Source organism: Apus apus, chromosome 1, assembly GCF_020740795.1.
Source record: "Apus apus isolate bApuApu2 chromosome 1, bApuApu2.pri.cur, whole genome shotgun sequence".
NCBI lineage: Eukaryota > Metazoa > Chordata > Aves > Apodiformes > Apodidae > Apus > Apus apus.
In genome coordinates, this window is record NC_067282.1 from 20,237,364 (window position 1) to 20,263,178 (window position 25,815).

At 45.5% G+C, this 25,815-nt stretch overlaps 1 protein-coding gene across 1 annotated transcript; it reads right to left on the reverse strand.

The window, feature by feature from the left end:
- Window positions 1-11,447: 11,447 nt before the first annotated feature.
- On the reverse strand, window positions 11,448-21,795 carry AMER2 (APC membrane recruitment protein 2). The gene is made up of 2 exons (XM_051641943.1): window positions 20,997-21,795; window positions 11,448-20,822 (listed from the first exon to the last, which is right to left on the reverse strand). Exons 1-2 carry the CDS (start codon window positions 21,793-21,795, stop codon window positions 19,945-19,947), a joined length of 1,677 nt encoding a protein of 558 aa, XP_051497903.1. The 3' UTR covers window positions 11,448-19,944.
- Window positions 21,796-25,815: the final 4,020 nt, after the last annotated feature.

Here is a 25,815-nt window from a genome sequence, read left to right on the forward strand (position 1 = left end):
CCCAAGGTCCCTGGTGGGACTTGTGAGGTTTAATGGAGACATGCATTTGTATCATCAACTTTTCTGATCCAGGGAATATAGATTTGGCCTTTTCCCAGATTATAGTTTCAGAGTCTTCCACAGGTTTGGGGTTTTTTTGGGGAGGGGGATGGATCCGGGGTGTTCAGGAGAACTGAGATCTGCTGCAGAAATAACTAAAATGTCCCAGGTGATTTTTGTGATCTCTGACTGGGTTTCGTTTACAGGTGATCAAATCAGTAGATGAGAAAGAAAATTTAGATTAAGTCCTACTAACTTGTATGGTTGCTTGAAGCTGCCTTGGGACACGCAGCCCCTGTGCTGGGAACTTCTTGGACAGACAGTGCAACCTTGTAAAACTACCAGTGAAACTCTTAACTCAAGCTCCTTTACATCTGCCATAGCTTTGAAGGGAAAGCAGGTTTATACACAGGACGAAGAATAATATATGTGGCAGAAGGGTGTTGAAAACCATCTCTCACCTGTCTGAGCAATGCTTTCTCCTATGGGATGCCAAAGATTGGTACCAATTTGTCCCCAAAGACACGTCTCTGGAAAAGTATGGCAATGTTTTGCATCATCTAAACTTAGCACCCATGTTAAGGAAAAGAGCTATCAGAGAAAGCTTCCCAAATCAGTGCTCTGATTCCTCTTTAGCTATCTCCTATAGAGTGATTACAGAGTTCCTGCACTCTGGGGAGTGGTTCACATCTCTCAAACTGCATCTAATTAAATCACAAACCTAATTTTCAGCCACAGCAGAAGTTGTCCCAGTTTCCTCTCATTTGTGGGGCTCAGATGTGACTGCCATTAATGTACTATGTCCATGCACATAGTTACCCAAACCACCTGTGAGGGACAAGAGTGAAATGAGACACTGAAGGAAATGCTGGTCAGTGTGGGATGCCTCACTGCTTCCTCACGGAAGAGTTGGTCTGTGATGGTGGCTTGAGCTGACAGGAGAGCGCAGCACTGGAGATTAATTGCTTCTAATGAGCAGCACTGCAGGCCACAGAAAAGGATGAACTCAGGACTGACTCAGAAATTACAGCACTTTAACCCTCTGTGGTATGAGTCCCATCACTGGGCACCACATCCCCACGCCTGGCAGGGAGAGAGGATTTCAGCAGAAGTCTGTTGCCCACAGCAAAGTAAGAAGCAGGATCCCAGCCCAGCTGACTTGGGAGGAACAGCCACAGCACTGTGCAAAATACTTGTCCCATCACAGCCTCCCAAACTCAGCAGGAAGTTGTATAAATCCCTCCTTTCAGGACAGCCTTATTTTCCAATCTTGATGAAACCTCCGTATTCCCTGAGCACCTACCCTGCACTGCTGCAGCAGCTCTGCCAGCCAGGGCTGCTTGCATGTCAGTGGAAATGAAGGGTAACTCTGCAGGCCTTAAGAGGTGCATGCTGAATTTACACCTCTGTGAAAGAGCTTGGGTATCTGCCATCTGGAAGAGCTGTACGAAGATACTTTCTCTGTGTGTGTGTCCCACCCCATTCCCTCATTTTTTTTTCTTTTTCTTTTCCCTTTCTGGAGCTCTTTTTTGTGAATACATCTTTCATTTAAAAAAAAAAAAAAAAAAAGCAAACCCAGAAACAGAATGTTCCCAAGTTGTGGCAGCTACCTGAGGTAGCTGTGAAAATAGCAAACACAGGATAGCTCAGGGTTTTAGATCACATCAGTGGTTCAAGATCAGCCACTGTTTCTCTTTCAGGCAATTTCTGCAGGGTTCATCAAGTTTGCCATCAGGTCCATCAGGATTCATCAGGTCAGTGCACAAAAGTGCACAAACTATTCCTGTGCCATCATCCCATTGGAAAGCCTCTAAGCTTCCAGAAGAAGCAGGGGGAGGAGACAACATGGCTTCATGCACACAGGAGGAAACCTTCAGTCCAGCAGGCATCAGATCCATCTGCAGTTCTCCCACCCCTGGCACGGGGGTTCAGGCCACCCCACTGCTGTGCCAAGTGGAGCCCCGTGGGGAGGGAGGCTGCTGGGCTGGGAGGACCAGTCCTCTCAGTGGCTGTCTGCACTGGGATGAAACGGAAGGAGAGAAGCAAACAAGCTGTAGATTTTCACATAATGAATAGCTGTGGTTTCAGGGGGTACGAGGAAGATCCGAGTGACTTAATCATTTGAGTTAAACCCATGGAACTGCCTCAGCTGGATAAAGAAACTGGGGAAGAAGAAAGTCACTCATTGAATTGTGACAGTTTGGTGGAAAACGACTACGGCTTTTCCAGACTGTTTCCATGTCAGAACTGACCTACTTTTTAAATACTGAAGAGGTGAGAGTGTTACAGAGCTGCAGAAGAGCCAAGCTTTTCCAGCCTGAGCAGAACCATAATTTCAGGGAAATTGTCGGGAAACTGTAGTTGGTGGATCCTGCTTTGTCTTTCGCAATTTGGGCAGAGGATCTTTTCCAGAGAGCAGAGCACGAATGGGTGATGAGAGGGAGCCGGGCAGAGGGAGGTTAGATGCTGCATGAGCCACTCAACAGCTGGTTCTGGGCAGATGTTGGTCACTTAGAGACTGGTGACAATGGAGCCCACTAATTAGGGCACCGAATCATTAACCATAGAAAAGAGATCAATTCACTTTGTGGTGTGAAAAAAGACTGAAGGTTCATGCTGTGCTGCTTATTTGGACACATTCACCTTTCTCTCTGATCAAAACACACAAGTCTAGGAAATGCTTTTCTAGAAATCCTTAAGCCATAACCATTTCAAACAACTTTGACCAATTCACCAGTTGCTCCATAAATCTTTCCTAAGGATTTTGATCTTGGCTAAGACACTTGAGATTGTTGTTAATGCATTTCTGAGAACAGGAGAGGATGCATTATTCTACCTGGTTGTTCTTGTACTCTGAGACCACAGTCCATGGAATGACAGGAACTGTAGTTTAGCTAATCCTTAAGGGTTTCTACTGAACATATCCTAAATCATATAAGCTAAAAAAGTATTCAATGTGGAAGATTTATTGTCAAAAGAATTTAAATAATTAAATACATAAAAATACACGTTTTACTTACTTTATACAAATTTTTACAAATGTAGTAATCATGAGAACAATATTTTAAGCAATTTCAGTGCTTTGGTGTTGAAGTAATTTGACTGCAAGCTGTAATACATATTTTTACCAAGTAATATATATTTAAATTAATCTTTATTCTAATAGAATTATTTAGAAAACTAATCTTTTAAAATAGTTCAAGTCCTTCCTTTAATGATATAAGCCACGTATCTGTGACTAGATCAGTTTGCAGGACACTGTACTTCTGTGTAAGAAACAGCTGCTCTAGAGCATCCTAAGCTCAAACTTATTTTAGAATGTGGTGGTAAAAACAAAACAGATGATTGCATAGGATGTTTCCTTAAATGATGTATCTTATAATACAGTTTCCAAGAAAAAAACAAACAAACAAACAGGAAAACCTGACATGCAAGAAAAGCTGTATAAGGGAGATTTGCTTATTATGTTTTGGGGTTTTTCTCCATGTATTACTGATCAAGAATGTGCTCTTAAGAAACTACAGGCTAATGTGTGGACAAGGGAAAATGTCCCCTACAGTAAATGAGAAGTCACTCATTAGCAAACTGCTTGAATGCTACTATAAGGTACTAGTGCAGCTGGCCCGGTTCCTGAGAACAGAATTATTCATTGCCATGGTTACCCATGCTAGAAATATTACCCTCTACAAGCATTGTAAACAAGGATCCTTTCACAATGGTGTAAAAATTAGAGCACTTTAAGCAATTTAAGGAAATTATAAATTGTACAGAAGATGAAGTTGTGCCTTGTAAGCACTGTAGCTTTTCTAACACCAGAGGGGTTTGAAAACCCTCTGCAAAGATCGGATTCTCTCCCAGCCTACACGCTGAGAGCAGGGTCAGAGCCTAACAAGTGTCACAACACCTTAGCAGCACACAACCCCTTCCATGGGTGGTAGGTCCTCAGTGGAAGTATGCTGTTAAAACCATGCAGGAGGGTCTGATAATAGTGGCAGCAGAGGAAGATAAGAGGTAGGAAGTTATCACATGTGTTGCTGATGAAGCTTTCCCCATGAAGAGTATTGTGGAGCTAATTTGCAATTTGACCTTCAAATCATAAAGGTAGGATGGTCCCTGGAGCTAGTGCAGGCTTGGACAGAAACAGCAGCTGCAAACTAGGCTTCTCTCCTGCACCTGTGCTTGAACAGCTGGAGCAGAAGATACTGCAGCAAGGGACATTTGTGCTGTGCAAAGGCCCAGCTACAAGGTGGGCTGGTTGACATGCAGGCAGGCAGCAGGTGAGTGGGAGAATCAGGACTAAAACTCAATTGTCCTTTGGTCCTCTGAGTGCCTTTTCCACTTGAACGCATTTCCTCAGGGTAGACTCAGTATCCCCAGAGGCCCATGTCTTCTCACCAGTCTATCAGTCCTGTAAAGCCATGAGAGTGATGGCTCCAGCACAGCAGCAGCCAGGAGACACTCTCATCCAGTTGGGGGTCCTCAGGAAAGTACAAAGACATCTTAAATAAATAATACGCTGTTCATATTGGAGAGGTTGCTGGGCTAGTGCTTCACCTTTCATAAAAGAAAGTATCTCTTTGTGGGAGTATGTAAAAGAAAAAAAAGGAAGGTGAGCTGAGGCTTGGGGAAAAGCAGCAGCCTTCAAGTGCACTGTCAGCAGCAGCAGCTTCACTGTACCTGCTGTAAGGAGGTGCACGGAGCTCATCTGGGTCAGGATGTTACTTTGGAAGAAATCTTCCCACCCCTCCCACCATCCCTCCATCACCTCCCAGTCCTCAGCCACCACATACAGTGCAAGAGCTTGTGTGTCCCTTCTCTCCCTGTCGGGACAGCACAAGGTCCCCAGGTTCACCAGGCTCCAGGAAGGCACCCACGCATGTCTGCTGTGGGGTAAAGTGTCATTAGTCATGTGTAAATAACAAGGCTGTTTCAGAAAGTCTCATGGCAATATAATACACCTCATTGGAATGTTCTTCTTCTCTTACCTTTCTTTCCTTTTGAGCCTGCCCATTTTAAGATCTATTACATCACATAGGAACACATAAGGTGTTTGTGGGTTTTTTTGTCTTTCAGTGAAGTGTAACGAATGTGTGGAACTCATAGACACAGGGTATTACTGAGGCAAAGAAAGAGCCACTAAAAGTTAATATTTATGTCTGTGGGAATAACTTTCTTTTGCAGCAAGTGATATAAACAATTTTCACCCAGAGACAAATCGCTACCTGAAGTTACAAAGGTACCCTTTCTGTCAAACAGACACTGCATAATTATCCAGACCATCTTAATCTTTGCAAAGTATCTCTTCTGCTGGTATCTGAGGACAGCAATAGACTGCCTGATCACGTAGGTCACCAGTCCAACCAACTTGTCAGTTCCCACATTGCCCTTTGCCAGAGGCATGGCACCACATCACTCTGCAAGGCTCAACACCTGGCTCATCAAATCCCAAGTACAGCTGCCTTCTGGCTGCACGGTGGGAGCAATGAGTAGCTACTGCTGCCATCCCCAGTGGAAAACTGGAAGTGAGGAAGGCTGCAGAACATCCCTGTATGACTGGTGTTATTTCCTAGTCTGGCATTTCTTTATTTTAATGAAAGCAGAGAGTCTGTGGCCATCAGCAGGTCAAAGCTGTGTGGGACAGAGCAGAAAGGCCATCTGGAGACAAAAGCATCTGTAGTCTGGTCTAAGGACAAATATATCAAGAGGCACAAGATGTTTTAAGCCCCACATCTCTCCTTCACCTGCCCGTGACAGGGGAAGGGTCCCCACCGTGGGGCTTCAGCTGAGGAAGGACTGTAACACCCCCCTCCCACTGCTCCATGATGCTGCCAATTCCCCTTGATGCCATTCCTCTCCAAGTCCTTAATCCCACATTTGCAGAGCCCTGGGGTCACCAGCACTACAGGCGGGGGGAAAGAAACACATCTTCATAGCCCCTCTTCAGCCAACTCCTTACCCTGGGAATTTAGCACTACTATCCCATGTAAAAAATATTAAAAAGAGAGGTTTTTCCTCCTCTCTTATTATTCAGGTTATGGTCACATCTGCAGCTGGTGAATCTAGTCAGGATGGGGGGAATGAGAGTGCGGCTGTTGCACCAGGGCCCTGCCCACATCTCAAGTCACTTCACAGGCAGTGGGGTAAAATCTGAAGGATTTGGCCACACGAAACATTTCCTGCAGAAGGATCACAATCCCCATTTAGAGGTGGAAGAACCAAAGAGGTGGAGTTTTGCACTGAAGGTCACCGAGGACGTATGTGAAAAGATACCACAGCCTGACTCCAATTCCCTGCCCTATTCCACAGCCGCTCTGCTCCTTCTCCAAGCCATGTTAAGCAGCCCTGGAACAGCACTGAGGAGCCTCCATCAGCCCTGCAGAAAAGCCCTGGGGAGGAAAGGGTTCAGTGGTGCAGAACAAGACAAGCAGCCTGCAAACCTCAACAAAGTGGTCCTTACCTCTGCCCTGCAGCTCGGGCAGGGGCTGTCACTGGCACACCAGAGTGATCCTGGCTGCATGGGGGAGCTTCTTCAGCAGGGAGGTCTGACAGGGCCATGGGAGCTGGAGGTTGGTAACCTCCTGAAGAAGCACTAAATCTCACGCTCCTGCACACCATCCGACTGGAGAAAAACAGATGTGACAACTGAAATTAAATCCCTACGGAGAAAGAGAAATCGGGGAGCTTGTTAAGAAGCCCAATGCCATCTGGAAGGCAGGAAGAAGAAGGCATCTGTGAGAAAGTGGCATCTCTGGGGAAAGCCTGGGTGCTTGCAGCTGGCACAGTGAGACGAAAGGATAGGGACTAGCTGACAGGCCTGGCCCGCCCTGGAAATCAGAGCAGAGGGTGAAGGGATGGTAGGTTTTTTTTCATTTTCAGGAGACTTCAGGGTATGTAGCAGAATCTAAAATAATCACCTCATGCTGATTGTTGTCCTTGGCAGGAACAGTAACTTTGTGGCCCAAAGGGGAAATGAGAGCACATTGGGCTCTTGATTTGCTAATAGGAGTCTTTTGTGCTGTTTATTGGTTCAGAGCCATCTCCTAGGCCTTAACCCTTTACTCCTTAGTTGCCATGAAAACGTGTGGTCTTCCTTGGCTATGCATTTTATTTTTCAGAGGTAAGAACCGCTCTTTCTGAGCTTTCAGTAAGCTCCCATCATTGGTGCTAAATCTGGGGCATGGAGAGGGAAGAGGAGACCTGTGCCATGGTAACAGAGGCCTTTGAAATAGTAACTGGTTTTCTAGTAACTGATATTTTCTGTAATTCAGCCCAGTGAACACCAGCTTCACACTGGCCTTCTCTTATGGAAAGGAAGTACAAAAAGCTTTTGCTTTTGGTTAGTCATGTAAATCCTCTGATGAAGCCTATTCTAACAGAAGGGTAGTAAAAGGCTGTGCTATAAATAGTGCTGTGTGTTTGCCTGCACTGAGGCAGAAATGCAGGGTTTCATAGCTTGGATTGAGGGTCTCGGTCGTTTCAGAGCCAGGGGCTGATATTTGCCTTTATGCTTATGCTCTGATGTCTGTTTTGTTTTCTAATACACTCATTTACTTTAAATCAGTCTGAAAAGACATTACATCTCAAGAGAGAACTAAGATCCAACATAGACAAGTGAACTTAACCGTGTAATCAGGTCCAAGTGCTTTTTCATAAAACTTGCAGATTTATAGGGCTTTCTATCAGGCCCTAAGAAAAAAATAATACAGGCAAATTCAGCATCATGTAGGGATGATAGTCATAAATATTCTAAGCCCCTGGTAAAGCAGCAATAGGCAGCTCTGTGAAGGATGCAGGCACCATTTCTGTAGTTGCTGCATATGAGCATTTCCTACTGACTTGAATGAAACTGTTCAGACAGAGTGACTGCGTAATCAGGCCCTAAATGTGGCATGGTGATGACTGGATTTGATCTAATTGGAAGGATCAAAACCTTATTTTGTTAACATGGGAGAAAAAAAGACATCTATAAGCAAAACAGTAGTAGGACTGATTTTTTCACTATAAGCACTGTATTTTTGTATGATTTGTTATCTGTCAGTAAACAAAATCTATTAGTGCAGAATGTGAAGGGTAGAAACTCCAAGAAAGAAAGATGTAGATCTAATCAATCCCTACTGTAAAGATAGACTAACACTAGTTGAATTCTCATCTGTCTATTTTTCATTAAGAAATACTCAGAACAATTCATTTGATTTTTGTCACCTTCATTTTTCTACATCATTTCAGTAGAATAGATGTTTTATTCATGCTCACTTTAGATTCTGGCTAGTATCTTCACAGCTATAATCAAGAGCAGGTTTTTCACTACTTAAATTTGCTAAGAGACATTTACCTTTATTTATTCTAAACTTTTTTTTTTTTTCAAAATCAGGTTGTGTTTTCATCTTTACAGCTGAACAAATGGAGCCGGGTGGGAATAGAAGAGATTTGCTTTACATGATATACAGATTTAGCATAATTTATGCTCTTATAATACTGTTTGGTCACAGGATTTCTGTTTAATTTGCATTCTGCATGTCACCCTGCATGTTCCCAGCTCCATGCAAGGAGCTCAACACCATTTGTTCCCACAGCTAACAGCTAACAGCCTACAGCTAAATGTGTTCTTGAAGCATCATGAGCCACACAGGTGCCTTGGAGCCAACCATCTCCCTGTGAGGCAGGAGAGGACACTCCGGCCCGCAAGGCTTCTGGCTGTCCTAGGCTTAGCTGCCTCAACCTCTCCCACTGCCCCCGTGATGCTGCTGCATTTCTACCCAGTCAACCTCTGCTCATTCAGGACCTCCACCCAGACGATCTTTACTTAAGTTTCTCCTCTGCCCAAAGGACCTAGGAATTTCAAGTGACACTGCCAGAGAAGTTTGACATGGCTGAAGGAAGAGCCTCTCCATTACTCCCACAGTGACACACAGGAGAGCACACCCAGCCACACAATGTTTTTGAGCCTGCCCACTGTGGGTTCTAAAGGGAGAGTAAAATTTTATCATAAAACCTCAGACCATAAGTTCTGAGCAACAACACAGCCAAGAGCAGATTATTATGTTGATCAGGCTTTAGAATCTAGTACCTGCAGCTTTCTCTAAATTATGTCACAACTGGAATGGAAGTGATGAAAGAGAGACTCGGATCTCCCTGGTGTGGACCAGCACTCTGTCAGAAAGCACAAGACTTTCCTCCCCTCTGGTGGCAACCCCTGGCTCCAGGTCACCTCACTTGGGGCTCATGTGGGAGTGCTACACAGAACCACTTTGTGAACAGTCTTTGCATAAGGACACAGCTCAGCATGGGTGGTTTGTTAGTCTTTGGAGTAGCTGCGGGGAGCTGTACCTCAACAGACTCCTTGCATTTCTCTGTTCTGTTTAACATAGTTGCTATGGGTCTTCATCTATATATTTTTAATTTTTTTTTTTTTTTCCTTAAGCTGGAAAAAATACTCATATTGGTCAAGGACAAGAGTCCTTCATCAGTGAGAACAGGAGATCTCGTGTTCCCAGGGTCTAACTGAATATCTGAGCCAAGTGTTAAGGGTCTTTGTGGAGTAAAAGGAGTGATGTGTCATTAGAGATGAAGCAGGTTCTTAGTCCTCAGCTGCCACTGCAGCATCCATAGCTGCTGAAATAACCCTTTGCAGAACCTTTGAGCTTCCTTCCCATCCCCCTCAGGGCACTGTGGAATGGTTTTAATTGGAAGCAGATGTGCAACGTGGTAGGTAGGAGCAGGCGTCTGCTCAAAGCAAGCTCCTACTAAATAACTCTCTACAATGATTTTGAAAGGAAAAAATACCATTATTCAAGGGTAAGGATTTAAAATGAGACCAGTACTCACTCACAGCCAGTTGACTGGTCCATTAGTTTGGCCACTACTCCTTACCAATTATTAAGAGTCAATAATATTATATTCTCTTTCTTGCTTGATAGATTTGCAAATTGGATGTAGCACTCATCTCCAATGAATGGGTTACAGGGAGATTCCCAGGTCATCACTCCCATTGCAAACACTTTTCCAGTAAGAGGGCCATGAAAATCATAGAGATGCACTGTCGGGAATGACCCATCTTGATTTTAATTGGGAAGGGACAATATTAGAAACTCAGCCTCCTCATCTTAATTTCAAAAAGAGTATTTGGGCCAAGTCTCCCAATTTCATGAGACTTTCCGTTTTCTCTGTCACAGTGAATCTGCCAGGTTGCTCTAGTCTGGTTTTGTGCAAGATGTTAACAGCAGCATCACACAGACCTACAGTTATCAAGATTCATGAGGCTGATGTATTTGCCCTGCACTTCATTCCAACTCCTTTGCCCCCCAAAATCCCAGTAGCTATTCTTGGACACAACTAGGTAATCACTGGGCAATCTTCTGTGGCAGGGAATCCTTTAAACTACAACTCTTCTTCTTCCAGATGCACAGGATAAAAGACATGAACACCCAATAGGGGATATGGGCTGTGAAGGCCTGAATGTAAAACTGGTTGTGCCTTCAATCAGTAGGAAAACATTTCTTCACCCTTATTCCAGCCACTGGAAAGAGGAGTTATGCTTTTTGTGAACATAGGATCAATTTATATTGTGTCACCATGTTCTGCTCCTTACTTGCACCATGAGTTTTCTCAAACCTTTTGCTTGGTTTTCCTTGAAAATTTTTAAGCAGCTTTCATTCCAGTTCTTACTCTGGCAAGTTCAGTACCTTCCATGGACAAGTAGTAACATGGGAGGCTTCATGAATCCTTAGCAAGGCAGTGCTACTTAGCTAAGTGAAGTAAAACTTAAAGATTAAACCTAGATTGATGCAAATGCTTTATGCATCTTCCAAATTCAAGATATTCAGAGGAAGTTGCAAAACAGAGGTTCTAATAAATGTCACTTCATAGTCATAAAAGTCAAGTTCCAGTTTTAAAAGTAGGAAATGTAGCTTGCAGCAGACTGCATTTTCTAGCTGTCACACCAAAACTGCAACTCCGAAGTCAATCTGTGCCAAAAGAACTAGTGTCTCTGCTGGCTTCCTGACCAGGAGAACCAAGAAGAAAAGCTGATTTGAAAGACAGAATGAAACTCACTCCATTTCCATTGTCTAAGTGGTTTAAGCAGGGGCAGGGGGAGAGGGAGGAAGAAAAAAGAAAAATAACTTGCTGATGAAACAGAAAACCACAATACCAAAACTCTCTCATTTATCAAAGTCCTCCCCTAAGTAATTAATTTAGTGTTGTTATTGTATCATGTTATTAGTAAAACTACTGCTAAAGGCATTTCTACATAAAAATGAAAATGCACACATGCCCAAGTATTCTCTTTTATGCTATTTTGAGGACTTAATTCCCTCATGCCTTGCTTTCAAAAGCCTAGTATTTTCCAGTGCACTGAACAGATTAGCTCTATCCCTAGCTTGAACATCAAAAAATAACCTTCACATTCATCAATGAAAAGTGATAACTGATTTTATTAACTGTATTCATTATAACACATAATGTGACAGTGGGAATATTTTTCACTGTAAGATTTTTCAATGGAAGAAAAGTGCAGTTAGTCTGAGTTCCTTACATTCATTAGAAGCAAGACTATTGAAACCATCAACATTTACAATGACACATAAGCAAACACCAGAATCAGTGCCAATAAATACACAGAGTACCAAAATAAATATTTACAGAATTAAAAATATAATAAACACTGCTTAGTATATCCTCATGAACTGCCAGGGAAGAAACACATCTATTGCTATCATTTAGGCTGTAAATACATTACGAATACCATGATTCAAGGAGACATATACTCATTAAAGTTTGTAGAGGTGGAAAGAGCAGAGTATGTCTAACAGTCTGTTACGAAAACACCCCCCAGAGTGTTCTGAGCTTTCACTCAGAAAAGTTGGTGCACACAGACTCACCAGATTATTAGCAAACCGTTTAGATAAGAAGAGGGGGGAGTTCTGGCTTTTAATCACTCGTTATCTTGAGCAGGTCATATGCTACCTTACTGGAGGTGGCTGACCCAAAATATACGGGGGAAATTGTAATTAACAGCTATCCGTCAGCTACAACACAATTTACAGAAACAGATTAAGTGACTTCTAACATGACACATCTGTCCCTTTCAGCATGTAGCCCCAAGAGCATCAGTCTGCCAGATGCAGTGTGGAGCAGTCCTTGCTACGTCTTCCTCGGGCACACCATGATATTTAAGCACAACTGGGCTGTGACAAAAGACTGAAGCCATGCTGTGTTTTCTGGACTTACTGAATCTGTATTTTCACCAACCACATTCATTCCCTAATTCAGCAGGGCCACAAGCCTCAACACTAGAGCTTTTCTGAGAGAGACACTCTGCTGACAAACACAGCAACAAGATTCAGATGGGGCCAAATTTTGGGATCTTCATTCAGTCTTAACAACAACTGACACCATTAATAGATCCACAGTTTTCAGAGGGAATACTGGTGGACTGACATATTGTTCAGCTGTTGCAATGTGTCCCACAGCAGAGGATTTACTTCAGTTTTACACAAAGGCAACAGCTTTAGTCTGCTGCCTCATTGAAAAAGCAGGGTATCATTGCTTTCATTAAGCTGTAGGCTGCAGAAAGTTACTTGCACTCTACCTAGGACTTGGTGGTGGTGCTGCTATATGGTGTGTCTTATGCTCCCTCCCCACTTGCCCTTGGGTGCAGCCAGTGCTCACCACCCTGCCAAGGGCTTGGGTCTTCGCATCTCCCTGGCGAAATGAGGGTAGAAGAGCAGTGAGATGCCATGAGTTGGTGCTCAGCTACTGGGGCTTTGTGGAAGTCTCTGTGCTAAAGCCACCTTCAGAAACAGAAGCACTGGGCACTGCTCAGGTGTTGAAGAGAGCAGTCACACTGGCAGGAGCACCAGCATCAGCACACCGAGGTCCTGCCACTCACTCACACAGTCTGGCTCATACTTTAGTGAATCCAACCATCAATGCAAGAAAAAAAAAGGAGCCGGATCTTAAATGCATATATATAACTCTCCTTTTCCACATGGTCCAGAGGTCTAGCCCTTGCTTTCATCCCATCAACCCTCCCACCCCAGCACAGCACCACCACCCTGGCTTTTCTTGCTGCCATGCAGTCTGGCAGACACCTCCACTTGGTGACATCCCGCACCCCTCTGCTGGGTCCACATGGCAGGGTCAGGCAGCAAATGATCCCAGTGACAGTGCCTTGCTGCCCCAGTCCACGCAGTGCAGCTGAGTCAGGGCAGACCTTCCCCTTTGCAGCCATTAACCAAGAAACATCACCAGATGTGTAGCTTTCACATTTTAAGGTCAGGATTAATTCAAAGCAGATGTAGCCTATTTTCTTTTACAAGAACATTATGTTCACGCTTCCAGTGCACATGCATAAAAGGCCCATGGAAACAACCTAATACTGAAATAGCAACTGTTTTGATGCAACATCATCCAACATAAAAAAAATCTGTTAAAAGTTCTTTCCATTCAGTCCCTACATGCTGTTCTCCCTAAAATTGGATTTAAGACCTGTCTGTGAAACAATTAAGGGGAGGCATCATTAGGTACCATATAAAAAACCAAGAACAATGACACAATAAGCAGGAGGTTTAGCACTCTGGGAAGGATCTGCTCCTGTTTTTGCCATCAGAAGTTAAATTAAGGAAGGCAGTGATTGTGTTAGCTGTAATTTAAACACGCTGAGCACTGGATTTATGTGCAGGAGTAGCTGCTTGTTAAATTGAAAAACAACGGAAAGACGTGTTTTGCATTCAGATCAGTGAAAATACTAGCATAGAAAAGCTGGCATAAGCACCTGAATAATGTTCATCTTTTAAAAAAGGGAAGACTTATTCAAGAAATGCTTCCTATTTCCTTCAAGATTAAGAGATAAAGGACCTTCACCAGTTCTTTCTGGAGTCAGTGGAAGCCTTGCCACAGCAAAACTGGGCCACAGAGATTTATCAGACCATGTTGGCAAATGCCAGTTTTCTAACTTTGTGGCCACAGCTGGATTAGCTTCTATTGCAGAGCATTGCTTGGATGGGATGTTAGAGTAGGCAAAGCAATCTCATCTTAGCCATTGCTAGAACAAGCCTGTCAGCCAAGCAGTTTAAACTCCTTACCCTGTGAATCACATAACCTTTTCCTCTCTCCACTACAACTCTGGTTCTCTTTGTTTAAATAAGTGCAGAAATGAGAAAGACAAGCAGTTCTTACCAATGATAAAGAATATCTGGGCAGTCTCCATAAAAAACAGCTTCTGGGCTTTCCTACAAGAGTGACATGCTTCCCTGCTAGATTGGCTAACTGTCCACCACAGGAAAGTGGAAGGATGTATTCCACTCTGTGCAAAATATCACTCACATCCTCACTCGTGTATATTAGATCATATAGCAGATACCTCCATTTTAAGTATATTTTCTGCTTGTTATGGAGGTGGATTAATTTTTTCCAGACCAAGAAGTAGGAGCAAAAACCTCCCGAAGGACACACTGGCAGCAGCTCCTCTTTTCTCGTGCTGGAAGGCTATGTCAGAAGTCTCTTTCCTACAGTATGGTTGAGAGGGAATGAGAGACAGAGAAAAAAAAGGTGGTCCCAGGCAATAGTTCTCACTGGTTTGGATGTGTAAGACCGCTAAGGCAGGAAGAGCTTTAACAAACTGCTTTTGCAGGAGTAAAGGCCTCCAAGGATGTGGCCTGCATGGTTATAGCTCTTATTCCTTTGTATATGGCAAGTTCTTCCATTTCTCTCTACAAGAAATGGACCTAGGAAACACCAAATCAATGCTGACTGTTCCTAGCTGAGTTGCTCACAGGGAAGACAAGACATGAGCTAAGGATGAGCTAAGAAATTCCTATGAGTCAGATTAAGAATCAACTGACCCCTGAAAACAAACAGCGAGGCAGATTCAGATGCATCCTGCTCACAGTAAACAGCATGTGGACTGATGACAAGGGAATCCCATCATCCCATCCCTGAATGGAAGTTAGCTGTGACCAGCTCCAGGCCACTGAAGACAACTGACAGTGTATTGTCAGCACTGAATCTCAGAAGAGTCAGCTGTTGTGCAGTTCTGCATGGACACGTGGGGCTGTCATTGTAATGAAAACATAAAGCAGAAACAACAACAACAACAACAACAAAAACCACACACACACAAAAAAAAACCCCAAAAAAACCCCACACACCAAAAAAAAAACCAAACCCCCCCAAAAAGGAAAAACCTAAATAAATAAATAGAACCCTACAGAAGCTGTCAAATGTAAACTCTGCCAAGACACATTTCTGCAGTGTCTTTTCAGTCGGTGTCAATTTGTTTTTCCAAGACAGAAACCTCAGCCTTTTGTATCAGTAACTATGAAAATACATTTTAAAGCCACCTTGCTTTAAAAAGCCCCCCCCATCATGGCTGTTAGATAACCATCTCCCTTGGAAGTGGCTATTGTCACTGTGAACTGTCTCTTTCATACAATTATCTTGCTGAAAAGCCTTTCCTGAAAGTAGTCCATTAGAGCAGGGGGAAAAAAAAAATCTCCGAGCATGGCCATGTAGCAGAATCAATGGCTCCCTTTGATCTGCAACCTCGGTCAGTACTACAAAATTAAGAAAAAACTAGGATTTTGCTTTGCAGAGCAAAGCCTGTTAATTTGGCTCATCTGCACTTATAGCATCTTCCTGAAAATGCCATCTGTATCAGACGTTTTGAAGACTTTGGTACAATCTTCGCTTAGCTTAGATAAATAATTTAGCAAGATACATTAAAAAATAATCAGGGAATTAATTTTCATGGTGTATGTCTGTGCACATAATTCTTAAAATTCAGTCCTCTACTACCCTGCATGGCAGCGAGGATACTCACAGTGGATGAAGAGAATGCTGGTGATTGATGGAATAAGACTGAACATAGATTTTTCTTATTCTAGTCATGGAATTTCTTCCAAAATCTGTTACGTGTGTTTGAGTCCTATAACTGGCAAGAGCAAAATGCATACGCACTACAGGGAAATAAGACCATTTAGGTCTGTCAGGCCACACATATAGTACATAAAACTTAATTCCTATCATGACAAAAGAAGCCCACAAAAACATCATTTCATGCTACCAAAAGGAAATATTTTGTGCTGATATATGACAGGAATGTATACCACTGTAATCACTGTAGATAGCTATAAAATGCTACACAATACACAGAAATATCCTAAGAACATACAAAATTTACCAGTAGTGACCTGAAAGTGCAAAGAGTACATATAACTAAATGCCAAGTAAGTCCTGATCTATAAAACTCTTTATGAATGACATACAAGCTGATAATTACAATGCATAATTCAGACCACAAAATAACAAAAAAAGAAAAGCATTATTTAAGAAAATCAAAACCACAACATCATTGGGACTGTTATCTTTGGGACTCAAAACACCATTTCTACCTTGATACCTATCAAAACCAAGGAAAATTTATGCTTGAACAGGGTAACATAAATAAGAATGCAAACCACCACAGAATGCCTCAGGACTATTATCTTTGTATGTCTCAGCCTTTAAATCCAACAAGCCATTAACTGTTTGTTCTTAGGCTTCTCACGGTATTTTACAAGGATCTTTCAGGAATTAAATATAGATCTAAAGAAAGCCTTTGAACCTCCTTCCAATGATTGTTTCAGGCATTGTGTGGAGTTGTACAAATATATTTCTATGAAAATTGAAAGCCCTAGTAAACATTAAATTTTCTATTACCTTCTGAAATAAAAAACCCATAGATGGCTTAAAGACACAAGCAAGTTTTATAAATACAAAGTTAATTTGAGCATTAAATTGTATTTTTTGCTCTCACACAACCATCACCCTGAATCAACATGTCAGTATGTTGCAACGATTCAAAATACTGACGTCCTACTACTTTCACATTTTCCTTTTAAGGATATGATTGTCCTTAAAATATGTACATAGCAAGCAGCCAAACGAACCACCAAGAGATTTGCAAAGTGTGCTTTCACTGGGTATGTGACAGAAACCTTTGGAGAGCAAGTGGGGAGCACCTGGCCTGGGCAGGCTGGGCATCCACCCTCCCACCCAGTGCTGAGCTGCCAGCCCTAGGCTCCCCCCTCCATGCTGGGGGTCAGCACCAGGGATGCTGCCTACAAGCATGCAGAGGATGGAGGAAAAACGGGTCAGAAAACAAAGGAGAGAGAGAATGATGGGAAGCCAAAGCATTTTAATGATGATTCGTGTTAGTTGCTACGTGAGAGGGAGCTAGTCTAGTGTCACTATTGATTTCAGGATACAGACATGCCACAAAGCAAACAAAATGCATACGATGAATTATTTGCCACACGCAAGGCCTGTAGAGATGGTAGCTGTTATCTTCCAGCGCTTTTAAAGATGCACCACTCCTACTACCTGCACTTGGTGCTTCCAGTTTTTATGGTACTACCCCAAGCTCATCACATTCTCCCTCCCTCTCAACGTCCAGTACCCTACAGAATCTCTCTGCACAATTTCTCTTCACAACAAAATGGGGCATTATGATTTTTTCTGCAGAGCTGTCATGTGTCCCTTACAGTCAGGCAAAACCAAACTAACAGGAAAAAGAACATTAGCTTCAGTGCTGAGGACCAGGACAATGTTCCATGTTCTGTACTGTATATTCATCTTTTTGAGGGCATTTCATCTTGAACTTTCTAAACTGCACAACCAGCCTCAGCCAAATGCAAATCCCCTCCTCAGGCCAAGGAAATCCTGGCCAGTGTGTTAGGAGACATCCCTACACCATGTCCCCTCAGCCTGTGGCTGTGTGCCTTCCCCCAGGTGCTTGCTCCCTCCCAGGAGGTGCATCCTGACTACACATGCATATGTACAACACGTCTGTCTGAGTAGGCATGTAGGAAACCACACACACACACACACACGTTAGAAAGAGAACATATAAAATAATCTTCTTTGAAGTGTATTAAGGTTCTTCCTCAAACCATGAAAACAGTGGCCGATCAGGAAAACTAACACTTTCTCCCTGTTCACTGGGGTGTTGCAGTTGGGTATTAAATCCTGCAGTTACTTCAAAGCTAGATGCCAATTTCACCCTTGTGACTGTAGTCATTTCCTCAGTGAAATACACATATACATATATACAGTTCTTACTGTTCTATCTCCTGGAATTTTATGGTTTACCTATAACCTTAATATCCTTCAAATGTGTATTCTGTATATTTATTTTCCTTTTTTTCTTTCAATTTAAGAGACAATAAAACCAACTGCTATGTAAGATCAGACCCATTAGCTTCAGCAATGTGAATTTAGAATTCTCTGCATAATATAGACATGTATATTTTTTTTTAAATGTATATTATTTTTCAGATACACTGGAGAATATATTTTATATTAACTGTGGTCTGATGATTAAATACTTCTATCAAAATATTTTGTAAATACACATTTACCTTTAGACTTCAGTGATTTTTTGAGCTTTTTCAGTGTATCATAAAAATATGTCCTCAGGCACATTAAAACCCTATTAAATTTCCTTGAAATGTTGCCAATGCCCATGTACACTAGCCACTATTCAAAAATGTCCTAGCCATTAATACATTTCTCATAAGATCCAAGCTCACCAGAACATTTTATGCACCACTAGCTTAGAATATTTATTTTTCTCTGTTAAAGTAAAATTATTCTGACGTCATTAATGAAAATAAAAAGCAACGAGAACCTAAACTTTCTTTAAATAGTCAAAAACTAATTTTATATATTTTGAAAAATAATAATTAAAAAACGTTTCTTTACTGGGTTCCTTCTCTGTAAGGTTTAAGCCCAGAGCAACTTTGCCTAAACCCCTGAAAATAGAGGTTTACAGTGGCAGTGCTGTCAGATCCTCAGCCCTGACACACGGAATGTGCCACTGGAATAAAATCAGCACTTCAGACTTACTTATCTGGAGATGTATGAGCCCATACAAAAGAGAGTTTTGCTCTAATTTAAGGTACTTACACAAAGTCCTATCATTTTAGAACTGTAAAATCATCTACCTATAAAAACTAACTCTTGCTTAAACTCTAGATAATAACAGACAAGTGATTTTTTTTTTTTATAAAAAACTTGTAGCATTGAGTAAATCTGCTAAAATACGTATGTATTTACACATGGCGAGCAAGTTATTGTAAAAATGTGAACAGTGTGTATATATTGGCATTTAGTAAAACGTTTCCCTGAACCGATGGTATGCAATATTGGACAAGTATTGATGTAAACATCTGAACCTACGTCAGGTGCCTCTGTAACCCATTTACAATTAGACCAGATCAAAACCAACCAGAGAGACAGACAAAAATATGTTTTCCAGTTGGACAAGTTCACCTAACTCCTTAGTTAGCTACTGCACACAAGTCAATCAAGTCTGCTGTTGAGCAGAGCTCTCGTTCCTACAGCAGGTAAAATACCTGTTAGGTTGGTTGTTTTTCAGTTGGCGTTTTCTCCAACATCTTGCAGAGCAAGCACCATTTTCAGAGCCAGATGCCCACCCTCCTACTCCTCCCCCAGAAATGATTAAAAGGTAAGTGTATTGGAGAACCTCTAGTGTCGCTCCTTTCGTAACTCTGTTCCCTTGAAGAACTCATGGCACTGTTCTGCATGAGGAAGGATGCTCATTTAGGTTCATAATCCAGGTCCTGCTTCCAAAAAGGCATGTAAAAATGAACCTCCCCACTGTTCAGTGCTGCAGAAAAAGATACAAATGTAAAAAAAAGTGCTTGAAAAGAAGTTGACTTTTTTATTCAGCCAGTCTAGTAAGATGGGACTCAGAAGTGAAGGCCCATGCAGTTCAGTGAAGTAAGCTGTTCAGGTGCCTTCCTTCAGGTGATGCAAAACTAATTAATTAATTATCTGTGGTCTCCTATGCAGAATTTCAGACACCAGTCTTGCTGTCCATCTTTGTCTCCACTTCTTACTCAACTACTTTTTGGCACTGTCCTGGTACGTGGCAGCTTTCACTGTTGTCCCTGCTAAGCCCCTATTACTGACCCGGCGAACCAGAACTTTAGAGACAGGGATTTTTGTTCTGTGCATCTCACTTTTGGCCAGGTGATGGTGTGCGACGTGATGGCTGTTACTGGCATCTGCTCCATGGCTGGCAGGATGCGATGAAAGGTGTTTAATGCTGATGGGTATCTTGGAGTCCTTCAGTGTGCTTGACGGTGTTTTCAGGGAACACGTGGTTGCTACTGGAGATACAGGTTTGGAGCGTGGCACACAGGTGACCTCTTCATCTGTAGGCCCTGCTGGTGGGTTCTCATCTGGCTCAGCATAGAGGTCATACAGAGCATCACCACTGTAGCTGTCCCTGGGAATGGTCTCCTTCTGGATGCTCGTGGAGCCGTCTTCCTCAGGACCAGGGGTGGTGGAATCCCAATAGCCCTCATCGCTGTTCGGGACTCCTTCGTGCTGCTCCTTCTCCCTGCCCTTCTGCTCCTCTTTGTGGTTGAGGTGAATGGGGATCTGGTGGAGGCCACCACGTTTCACTGCCACCTTGTTCAGAGTCCCCTCAGTACCTCGGTTCTCCTTCAGACCCTCAGGCATCTTTGTCCCTCCTCCACCTCCTCCTCCTTCTGTCTGGGTCTCCTCTGTCTGTGACAGCATATCCCAGAACTCCTGAAGGCAGGTGTCATCCACCTGGTCGGGGCTGGCCATCTCTTCTCCTCCTCCCTGGTAGGCCACCATGGTGGGGTGCTTTTTGGAGGCACCCAGCTTGCCGGCCCCGGGGGTGCTCTTCTCGCAGCCGCCACTCCCGCCGCCCACCTCCTCCTCATGGTCCGCAATAATATCTCCGCAGCCTGTAAGAGAGTCAAAGCTTTTCAGTGAAGTCACGTCAGCAAACATCAAACAAATACGATCAATCGATTGCTCTGAGGGTGGATCAACAGAGGAAGGGTCAGGGGCGGCTGCCGGCTCTTGACCGCTATCACAGTGAGGTTCAACAGGGGGGATAGTCGTTATTGGAATGTCACCTGTTATGGCCGCATCCTTCGCAGTCCCAACCTCTCCGGCGGCCGGCTCCGATCGCTCTTGGCTGAGCTCCTCGGGTGGCCCCGCAGCGGCGGCCGGGTCCTCCCCGGGCGGGAGGCCGCCCTCCCGCGCCTCCGCACCGGCCGCCGCGGGCTCCTCGGCCCCGCCGCTCCGCTGCTCCGCCGGCGCTTCCAGCCCCGCGTCGCCCGCGCTCCTCGCACTTTCAGACAAAGGTTTTGGCGTCTCCTCTTTGATGCACTCCAGGCTGGCAGTCAACGACCCCGGCAGAATAAGGCCGGACGGAATGTCCGAGCTTTCTCCCCTCTCCTCCTTGCCGTTTTTGTCCTTTCTGTGCCATCGCATGCTGCTGAAGATCCCTTTCAGCCCCTTCTTTTGTCTGCCGCCAGCCCGCTGATCCGCGCCCTCCGCCTTGCCGTTCTCGGGCCTGCCGTTCTTCCTCAGCAGGGAGAAGAAGCTGTGCGACTTGGCCACCGAGCTGCCGGGGGAGACGCCGAGGCTGCCGCCCGGCCGGCCCCCCGCCTCCCCGCCCTGCGGCTCGCCCGCTTCCTCCTTCTTGCCGCTCTCCAGCACGGCGTCGGCCAAGCCGTCGTGCGTCCGGCTCCGCACCATCCCCGCTTTGCTGGCGCCCTTGCCCTCCCCGCCTTTGCTCCTCACCCCGAAGATGCTCGGCATGGCGCCCCCGGACTTCCTCCTCTTGAACAGTTTGAAGGCGGTTTTGTTAATCTTCCCCGACGGCTGCTCGGCGGCCGGAGGCTCGGCACAGTCGCAGTGCGAGTCCATGTCTGCCGCTGCCGTCGCCTCCGCTGCCGCCGCCGCGGCCTCCCTCCCTGCCTCCCTCCCTCCCTCCCTCCCCTCCGCCCGCCGCCGCCCCGGTGCCCGGTGCGATCCCTCACTGACAGCCCCGCCGCCCGCCCGTCTCCATGGCAACGCGGAGGGGATCAGCCGCTTCTCCGCCGCCGCGGGCCCGCGCCAGGCCGCCGGCGCCCACTCGGACGCGACCCGCGGAGCCGCCGCAGCTGCCGGCAGCGCCCCTGCCTCCCGCCCTCCCCAAAAGGCCTTACATAACTTAACCCCTCTCCTCCCGCCGCCGCTCCCCCGCGCCCCGCGCTGCCCGCCGCATGGCGCCGGCGGGGAGGCTCCCCCGGAGCGGGGGGCGAGGCCCGGGCAGTCCCCACGGACGCCCGGCCTCCTGCTCCCCCCGCGGGGGGCTGGCCCTGGCGGCGCCGGGGGGACCCCGCTCTTGGCCGGCCTGCAGCCCGGCCCCGGCACCCCTGCTGCTGCTCGCCGCCTCTTCCTCCCTTCTCCCACACAAACCGGGCCCACAGGTTGCCCTGGGAGGGTGTTGCGGGCCCCTGCACGGGCGCCCGGGCAGGCAGAGCTCATCTCTTGTTTACAGAGCGTTTTGCAGCGCTTCTGTGTCCTCCCGGCGCAGCCACGGTGAGCTTTGGAGCACGGGCATGGCGTGACTAGAGCCATGCGGTGCGGGGTGCAGCGAAGCAGCAGCAGCTCCGAGGGAAAGCGGCGGGCGGGGGGGGCACAGTGCGGGTGACAAGGACACGGCAGGGATGGCCGAGGGGAAACACGGGACACCCAGGCCGAACCCGAGAGGTAGATACTCCCGGGGCAGAAGCGAAGAATGCCGACATCCGTCCCCTTTCCTTGCTTTCCCTTCTCTCACCTCACAAGGACAACTCACGCCATCCCCCATGTCCCTGTTTCTCACAGTATCACTCTGGTTGGAAAAGACCTTCAAGATCATCAAGTCCAACCACTACCCTAACTCTGCCTCGTCCACCGCTAAACCCCGTCCCCTGGCACCACATCTGTCTTTTTCGATGTCTCCAGCAATGGCAGCTCAACCACCTCCTCAGACAGCCTGTATCACCAAGACCAACTCCTGCCCCAGAACAGGACAATCCCAAAGTTCACACCATGTCCCTGAGGGCGTTGTCCAAATGCTTCTTGAATATTGTCAGGCTCGGTGCCATTACTGCTTCCCTGGGGAGCCTGTTCCAGTGCTCCACCATTCTCTGGGTGAAGAATCTCTTCTAATGCCCAACCTAAACCTCCCCCTGCACATCTTCCTACCATTCCCTCAGTTCCTATTGTTGGTCACCAGAGAGAAGAGGTCAATGCCTACTCCTCCTCCTTCCCTAATGAGGAAGCAGTAGCTGCAATGAGGTCTCCCCTCAGTCTCCTCCAGGCTGAACAGACCGAGTGCCTTTAGCCTCTCCTCATACGGCTTCCTCTCTAAACCCTTCACCAAGCTCATGGCCCTCCTCTGGACACACTCCAGAAGCTTTATATCCTTTTTGTCCTGTGGCATCCAAAACCACACACAGTGCTCAAGATAAGGCCGCACCAGTGCAGAGTCAAGTGGGACAGTCACCTCCCTTGACGGGCTGGCTGTGCTGTGCTTGATGCTCCCCAGGACTCGGCCCTGGTTTTCCCCAGTGCCCAAGGCCACATGTCCCCCACTGCTGGTGACCAGAGGGGAGCAGCGGCACGAGCAGGGGCTCAGCCCAGCCCTCACTCTGCTCACCTCCCCTGCCAGGGAGGGGGAGCACGGCTGCAGCCCCCACGCAAGGCTTTTCCCAGCCCCTGCCACCACTGTGCACAGGCATGGCCCCCGAATCATGCCCAGGATACTCCGTCACCATGAATGATGGCCTCATGGGGGTGGCTGGTGGCACCCTGTCCGCAAACCTCCTCACTGGCTGCAAATCTATCCTATGTGCAAAGTAAGTTAGGAGAGGAAGAGGGAGGAGAGGGAGAGGAGAGGCAGTTGGAAGGGACCTACAATGGTTGTCTAGTCCAATTCACTTCAGGGCTGACCTGAAGTTACAACGTGTTATTAAGGGCATTGCATATTATGAAAGTTATCATATATTATTAAGTTACAAATGTGTCTTAAACACTAACAGGCTTGGAGCATTGATCACCTCACTAGAAAGCCTGTTCCACTATTTGATCACCCTCTTGGTAAGGAAATGCTTCCTAATGCCCAGCCTAAAGCTCTCGGTGCAGCTTTGAAACATTCCCACACATCCTGTCACTGTGGAGAGCAATGAGGTCTCTCCTCAGCCTCCTCCAAGCTAGACAAACCTGGCCAAATTAACCTGTCCTGAGCTCCAAACTTGCTAGACTACACCTCTGCCTTGGCTCTCACTTGAGGTCAGGTTCTTTTGGCTTGGGGCACTGCTCTGCATCACGGCTGCAGAGCAGAGCTGCTTTCACCAGAGCTGTAATAATGCGTGTGCCCTGGCAGCAGTAGTCTCCTCTCTACAGCATTAGTCTGGCCTCCTCAAAACATAAATGCTTGTCTGGGTTTCAGCTCTAAATGCAAGTGAGAACGACTAAAGAGAAGTCGGATGTGGGCCCTCTGGCTTGAGGCTAGGTTCTGCTGCCTTTGAAGTCAGTAAAAGGTTTTGCCATTGACTTCACTGGCTGGAAGAATTACTTGTGGGATTCTTTTTAACGTCATCAGACATTCATTGCAATCTCCCATGAGAGCAGGTTGAATTATCTGTTGTGAATAATTTATCCAATGAATTTAGTCCTTTTTCTGTTCATGTATAAAAAATGCCATTTGCATTCACAATTACAAACGTTCAATAAGAGCAATCTGAGCACATCATTCAACTTACAGGTCTCTCCTGCCTTCTGCAAGAGACAGAGGAAAGGACAGAGAAGACAGGCCAAGATTTTGGCTGAAGAAGGAGGAGTGAGTTACATTTTACAGAGTGCACTTTATGAATGTGCCCAGGACCCAGAAGCCATGGAGTCAAGAAGTCAGAGCAGAATCTTGACCCATAGGCCTAAGCTGCTCACCTTGACTGTGCCTCCATCAGTTGTGCCACATCATGAGCTTCCCCAACCCCTGATATTTCTGCTGTTTAGACCGATGAATGGAACTTGATAAAAAATAAAAATATCAAATGCTCTTGTACAAACATAAATACACAGAGCCAGACATCCTTTGGAAATTTGGAAGAACACAATCTAGTCATCTATATTGGGGAAAAAATGGGGGAAAATGGTAGTAAGTAAGACTTGGCCACATGGCTGAACTTAACAATTTTTGAACTTTCATACTGGTGCTTTGCTGTATTTCACCAATTCTTTATATTTCACCAATTTTTCTTACAAACACTGAGTCCAAAGGAAGGTGATGGGCACAAAAGACAGAGGACAGATGACAAGGAAGTGATTGTGCCCCTGTTCTTGGCACTGGTGAGGCCACACCTCGAGTACTGTGTTCAGTTCAGGGCCCCTCACTACAGGAAGGACATTGAAGTGCTGGAGCATGTCTAGAGGAGAGCTAGCAAGTGAAGGTGGTGGTGGGTCTAGAAAACAAATCATATGAGAAGTGGCTGAAGGAAATGGGGGTGTTTATTTTGGAGAAGAGGAGGCTGAGGGGAGACTTCATCACCCTCTACAACTACCTGAGAGGAGGTTGTAGGGAGATGGATGTTGGCCTCTTCTCCCAAGTAAATAATGACAGGAGCAGAGGAAATGATCTGAAGTTGCACCAGGGAAGGTTTATATTGGATATTAGGAATAATTTCTGAAAGAGTGGTCAGGCAGTGAAACAGCTTGCCCAAGGAGGTGGTTGAGTCACTATCCTTGGAGGTATTCAAGAAATGTGTAGATGTGGCACTTCAGGGCATGCTCTAGTGGCTGAGGTTGGGGTTTGTTTGGTTGGTTGTTTTTGGGGGGTGTGCTTTTTTTGGTTGCTTGGGGGTTTTTTGTGTTTAAATTTATTTAAGTACTATTTAAATAACCTTGAATTACATCTGG